This window comes from Canis lupus, chromosome 9, assembly GCF_003254725.2.
Source record: "Canis lupus dingo isolate Sandy chromosome 9, ASM325472v2, whole genome shotgun sequence".
Taxonomy (NCBI): domain Eukaryota; kingdom Metazoa; phylum Chordata; class Mammalia; order Carnivora; family Canidae; genus Canis; species Canis lupus.
The window spans coordinates 20,855,043-20,861,988 of record NC_064251.1 but is presented as its reverse complement, the minus strand read 5'-3'; the positions used below and the strand labels follow the sequence as shown (position 1 = coordinate 20,861,988).

General features: G+C 45.2%; 1 protein-coding gene across 2 annotated transcripts in view; it reads left to right on the top strand.

Moving 5' to 3' along the window:
• The first annotated feature begins 1,315 nt into the window (after window positions 1-1,315).
• Window positions 1,316-6,946, top strand: part of DHX8 (DEAH-box helicase 8) — a 32,411-nt gene continuing 26,780 nt past the window's right edge. For both annotated transcript variants that reach the window (XM_025440026.3, XM_049114034.1), the window contains exons 1-3: window positions 1,316-1,542; window positions 5,866-5,951; window positions 6,702-6,774. In XM_025440026.3, coding sequence (XP_025295811.1) covers window positions 1,395-1,542; window positions 5,866-5,951; window positions 6,702-6,774 — 307 coding nt within the window. In that variant the 5' untranslated portion in view covers window positions 1,316-1,394. The remainder of the gene's footprint in view (window positions 1,543-5,865; window positions 5,952-6,701; window positions 6,775-6,946) is intronic.

Here is a 6,946-nt window from a genome sequence, read left to right as displayed (position 1 = left end):
TCAGTGGGAACGACTGCTCAAGGGGTTTCTCTGTCATTTTTTGCAGTCCATGGGGAGATGAGGGAGGGACAGAGTCCAAAGGTGCAGCAGCGTAGCCTGAAGGTAAAAGCTAAAGGGTCTGATTTCCTCTCTTTTGCTAGATTGGAGGGCCACTCACTCTGGGGTGCCTTCGATTCCTTATTCATCACACAGCAGTGCAGCGTGGGAAAATTCCTCACCTCACCTTAGGGTTGTCGCAAAGGAGAAAGGAGATCAGAAGCGGAAGTTGGGAGACCCGAGCCTAGGGCCCTAGGTTCACAGCACCGGGGCTACTTGGCGGGCACAAGTTCTGAGGGTACTGGCACGGGAAAATCCGGAGTTGAGAAGCCGTCTTCACAAGAGATGAGCCACGTAGCTCCCTGGGATCTCAGACTGAGGGGATCTGTACCCGACAGACGAATTTTACAGTGATCATTGTCTCACCCTTAGGATGATAGTAACTGGCATTTATAGCATGTTTACTATCCCAAGGTTTCTTGCACAATTAAAAAAAAAAGATTTTATTTACTTATTCATGAGAGGCACACAGAGAGGCAGAGACGCAGGCAGAGGGAGAAGCAGGCTGCCTGCAGGGGAGCCCCATGTGGGACTCGATCTCAGGACCCCAGAACCACGACCTGAGCTGAAGGCAGATGCTCACCACTGAGCCACCCAGGTGCCCCAGATTCCTTGCACAGTTATCTTATTTAGTCATCACCTAAACCCAGTTACATTATCCCAATTTATAGATTAAAAAAACTAAGTCCCCCCCAAATTAATTTGCCCAATGTCACTTAGCTAGATAGCCGAAATGTCAGTTTCCTCACCTATACAATGAACTACTAACAGAACTAGACTATCGCCTGCTGGTTTGTCACAGAATCGCTCGAGATGGTCACGAGCCACGAAGAAGCAAAAAAACCCGGGGAACAGAGTGAACCGCTGTAAAGCCAGTTCTGCGTTTCCCAGGATTGAATGGAGAGTCCTTCTTCAAGGCGCAGGCGCAGGCGCGCCAGGGGTGGGGGGGTGGGGGCGTGGCCTCCCCGGCGCCCCTTGCGCAGGCCACGGTCGCCCTCTGCCGACGTCGGGCGGGAGAGCGCGAAGACGGAACGTTCCCGGGTCTGAGAATCGACAGAGAAGATTGCCGGCCAGTAGAGGACGCTGCCGGCGTGCAGCGTAAACCCCCTTGGCCGTCCCTTCCTTAAGCACTTCCTGTGTGATCTCTATGGTTCTTCGGTTGCGTCACGGGAAGTTCCTATAGTTTATAATGTACTGTAAACAGAAGGGGGCCTGCGCCGACCCGGAAGTGGAAACCGGAGCAGGCCCGGAATAGCTCCGAAGGCCGGCAGTCAAGTAGGGTGGCGGCGGCTGTAGCCATGGCGGTGGCGGTGGCCGTGGCGGGAGCCGTAACCGGCACAGAGCTGGGTCCCGCGGAAGAACTCGCCAAACTTGAGTATCTGTCTTTAGTGTCGAAAGTTTGCACCGAGCTGGACAATCACCTGGGGATCAACGACAAGGATCTGGGTAAGCCCGGAGAGGCCCCTGCGAGTGGAGGAAAGCGGAAGCAGAAATGGGGTTGATGGGCTGAGTACGTGTGTCCCTGTGAGTCTCTTTCTCTCTCTGTCGCAGACACACGGGCCCAGGGAACCCGCGGCCGTGGCCCCACATGAGGACTCTCCGGGCTGAACTGTTAGAAACCATTGCCCAGAGCTCTCGGTGAAACCGAGCGGCTATCGCTCTTGCGCTTTCCCCTGTCCCCGTCCCAACCTAGTTAAACAGCGCTAACAACAGCAGCCGCCGCCGCCGCCGCATCGTAATGATGATAATAATGGCCGACATTTGTTGACAGGGCAGATATTCTGCACAATGCTTTACTTATATTATCTTACTTGGTCATCACGCGACCCTATGAGATGGTTATTATCTTTTTTTTTTTTTTTCGGTGAAGAAAACAAGACTGATTAATCCCTCTCAAAATTACATCTCAAATGTGAGCCTGATCTGGAATCCAAGTCTTTTGAAGTCAGCCTTTAACTGTTCTCAACCACTTTTTAGGGGTCTGGGGACAGAAAGTTCATGTGGAGAACCCACGACGAGGAACTGAGAAAGGCTAGGGGCCCAGAGCTAAGGCCACAGGCAGGTGGAGTCCTTGTGAAAGCAAAGGGATAGATGGAATCAAGGGTATGAGTGGAGGGATTGACCTTTGATAGGTAAAGGGATGCTTGATCCATTTTAATAGGAAGGAGGACAGAGAATGTGGTTGTAGATGCAGATAGGTTTAGGAATTGGTGGTAGAAAAGGTGAGGGAGAGACTTCCATTTAATTGTTCTATTTTCTAAATGAAGATGAAATCATCAGCTGGAGGGATGGAAGGAAAGGGCTTGTGATGAAAGGGGTCAGGGAGGTTAGATGTGTGACCTTGAGTAATTTCTCTGAAGCTGTTTTTCTCATCTGTGGAATGGAAATGATGATTTTTTTTCTTGGGGTTACCATGTAGCATACAGAAAGATGCCCTGCTGCCGGTATGTTTTAGTTCATTCTTTTCTTGCTTCCCAGTCAAGATACGTTTGTCTTGTATCATTTTTCCTTATTCTCCTTCTCTTTTTATTTTAAAGATTTTTAAAATTTATTTATTCATGAGAGACATACGGAGAAGCAGAGACACAGGCAGAGGCAGAAGCGGGCTCCATGCGGGACTCGATCCTAGGTCTTCAGGATCATGCTCTGGGCCCAAGGCAGTGCTAAACTGCTGAGCCACCTGGGCTGCTCTTCTCCTTCTCTTTTAAATGGTGATAAGTGACACTCTTGTCGTTTGCTACCTAGGTTGTCTGTTCCTTCATTCAGCAAACACTTACCAAGCCAGTGTTAAATTGTTTTGATGTTAATCTCATTATATACAAAAATAAAGTGAGGTATAAACTCCAAAATTTTCTAGCTTGTGTATAAAGACTCCATTTAATTTGGAAGTAAACCACAAATAATGCTTTTTTCTGTTTGTAGTTCTGACACTATTTATTTATTTATTAAAAATATGTATTTAAGTAATCTCTTTTCTTTTTTTTTTTTAAGATTTTATTTATTTATTCATGATAGTCACACAGAGAGAGACAGAGAGGCAGAGACACAGGCAGAGGGAGAAGCAGGCTCCATGCTGGGAGCCCGACGTGGGATTCGATCCCGGGTCTCCAGGATCGCGCCCCGGGCCAAAGGCAGGCGCCAAACCGCTGCGCCACCCAGGGATCCCTGTATTTAAGTAATCTCTATGCCCAATGTGGATCTTGAACTCACGAACCTGAGATCAGGAGTCTCATGCTCTTCCGACTGAGCCAGCCAGGCACCCCTGACACCAGTTATGATGTGTTTTTTCCAGTATTGCTAAGCAGTGCTATGACACTAACTGGTACTACATTGAACTGTGGTTTGATACTGTCTTCCTGAAAATAGCATCAGATGCCCCAGGTTAAAGACTCAGACATGTAATACTGCCCCACCCCAAACTTCAGTTGCTATTTGCAAGATCAGGTTGTCAACTTGTGCTGACTCAAGTCACTGTAGATCAGAGGTTCCAATGACCCTCCCCCCTCCTTGGGTTTGATTAATTTGCTAGAGCAGCTAACATTTTACTTCCTAGATTACCGGCTTATTATAAAAGGATATAACTCAGGGACAACCAAATGGAAGAGAGACGTAGGGCAAAGTATGTGGGAAAGATTGAGGAGCTTCCATGCTCTCTGAATGCCCCACTATCCTCAAATCTCCATATGTTCACCTACCTAGAAGCTGACCAAACCCAGTCCTTTTGGGTGTTTGTGGAGGCTTTGTTATAATAGGGATAATTGAAAAAAAACTGGCATAGTTGATTAAATCCTTGGCCATTGGTCAGCGAACTCCATCTCCAGCCCCTTCCCCCTCTCCAGAGGTCAGGGGTAGGGCTGAAAGTTCCAGTCTGTAATCTGCTAGTTGGTTTCCCTGGCAGCCAGCCTCCAGCCTCACCCTTATATAGGGGCTTTCCTAAAGTCATCTCCTTAATGTAACAAAAGACCTTTTTCACTCTCTGCACTGCAGAAATTCCAAGTTTTAGGAGTGCTGTGCCTGGAAAGGGGATGAAGACCAAACACATATTTCTTCTTACAATAAATCACAATATCACAGTGTTGAACATAGAATTATAAAATCAGTAATGTTAAAATTACTAAAGTTGGAAAAATGTGATAGTATTGTTCTGTTGAAACGAAATTGCCAAAGTGGATTTAATAACAAAAAGGTATATATTTGCTACTTTTTTTTTTAAGATTTTATTTATTTATTCATGAAAGACACAGAGAGGCAGAGACATAGGCAGAGGGAGAAGCAGGCTCCATGCAGGGAGCCTGATGTGGGACTTGATCCTAGTACTCCAGGATCATGCCCTGGGCTGAAGGGAGGTGCTCAACCACTGAGCCACCCAGGCGTCCCTATATTTGCTACTTTTATATTTTATTTATTGACTTCATTCTTTTGATTTTGGTCTTAATATGTTATCTTTTTAAAATTAAATTTTTTTTTAAGGGAAATAAGAGGCAGAGGGGAGGGAGAAGAGACTAAAGAAGCAGGCTCCACACCCCCACGTGGAGCCTGACAGGGCTTGATCTCACCACCCTGAGATCATGACCTGAGCCAAAATCAGGAGTCAGATGGTTAACCCGAATGAGTCACCGAGGCACCCTGATGTATTATCATTTACATCGGTGTCATTATTGTCCCTGCTTTTCAGCATTGAACTTGTTTTTAATCACTAATTGATCTTTGGGGCACCTGGCTAGCTCAGTTGGTAGAGCTGTGTGACTCTTGATGTCCAGGTCATGATTTCTAGCCCCACGTTGGGTGTAGAGCTCGCTTAAAAAAAATCTGACTCACTAATTCATCTTTGATAGTTCAGTTAATTTAATGATGTCCCCTTATAATTCTGAAAATTTAAAAAAACCCTGATTAATGACAGCTGCAGTATGAATGTGCTGCTGATTGCTTTGGAATAGTCTCTTGAGGGGCACCTGGGTGGCTCAGTGGTTGAGTGTCTGCTTTTGGCACAGGGTGTGATCCCGGGGTCCTGGGATCGAGTCCTACATCAGGCTCTCCGCAAGGAGCCTGCTTCTCCCTCTGCCTATATCTCTGCCTGTCTCTCTGTATCTCTCATGAATAAATAAATAAAATCTTAAAAAAAAATAAAATCCAGATGAAATCAGTAACCATTTTCTTGTGGGGTTCACCATGTGAGGCTTATCTCAGCCCTCATAAAATGCACTTCTCTCCCAAAAGTCTCTTAATAAATAGCTCAAATATTAGAAATTTCAGACACTGGGCAGGTTTGTAGAGAAAAATCTGGGGGGCAAGTGAGTCTTTGATCCACTTGGAGATTGTACCATCCAGCAGCTGCCTGGCTCTCGTAGATGGATTGGGTCAGACCTACCTGAAACTGTAGAAAGCATCCTACTGTGTGCATCCATGGCAGTGGGAGGGAGAGGGCTCTTGCTTTTGGGCATTGATACCTCTGGAGTCTGTATGGCAATGCACACAGGTAGTAGTCTCATGAGAAGAGTACGATGATCTGGGACAGGGAGATATTTCTCCCTTAGATGCACTGAAGGGCCCACTGAGCCTTTCTGTATTAATATCTTTGCATTTCGAAAAATTAACTGGAACATACATAGATAATCTTGGTACTCTAAATTCTCTTATTTGACTCTCACTTGATGGGACTCTTTGGTTTTTATGACTGGTAGATAGGCTAATTGGTTTTGCTTTTAATGTACTTGAAAGTAATTTTTTGCTTGTCTTCACTCCAGTTTTAATTCCTTTTCTCCTCTGCAGCTGAATTCGTGATCAGTCTGGCTGAGAAAAATACCACCTTTGATACTTTTAAGGCTTCTCTGGTCAAAAATGGTGCTGAATTCACGGTATGTGTTCTTGGAGACCCCGGTTTCGTTTTAATGTCACTATTGAATTTAAATTTTGATAGGATTTCACATAGGATTTTGATGGAAAAGGGAGATAATTTGTACATACCAATCAAAGAAACCATTAAGTGTGTAATGTTTCATGCCACTGAGCAGTGGTAATATAACCGGATTTCCTGTGACACTTTTCTAGGAAAATGGGGCAGGATTTCCATCGTTAAGCCTTTTATGAGTGTTTATATTCTTGTTCTATGAAGTCAAAAACAAAAGAGTCTAGGTTTTGGAGGTAGTTCTAAATGGTGGAAAATAAAAACGGTTGACTGGAACTAAATTACTTTCCCCTCCCCCAAAGAGTCCTAAATATTAGCTTTCTCTGAAGCTACTTTGCTAGGTTCATGCCTATCAAGTTGAAACTCTGTGTTTCATTGTTTCAGTTGCCTCCATTCAGGTAACAATCACCTTTTCTTAGTTGGTTTTTTTTTTTTTTTTAAAGATGTATTTATTTTAGAGAGCACTTGAGCTGTGTGTGTGTTGGGGGTGGGGTGGGCAGGAGAGGGCCCCCAGGGTTAGAGAGAGAGAGAGTCTTAACCCTGTGTTGAGCATGGAGCCCAGCATGGGGCTCAGTCTCTCAACCTTGAGATCATGACCTGAGTGGAATCAAGAGTCAGGTACCACCCAGGTGCCCCTTTTTAAAGTGTTTTTAAGCACTGATTTAAGGGTTGATAATTTTTGTTCTGTTTCTTTTCAAAGGATTCTCTTATTAGTAACTTGCTGCGCCTCATACAAACCATGCGGCCTCCAGCAAAGCCTTCTACTAGCAAAGGTGAGTAGAACATCTGGCTGTGCCTAGCCTCCAGAATGGTTTAGAATGTGAGCATCCTGTAGACTGTGTTCCTTTTTTTTTTTTTTTTAAGATTATTTATTTATTCATGAGAGTCACAGAGAGAGGGCAGAGACAGAAGCAGAGGGAGAAGCAGGCCCCCCACAAGGAGCCT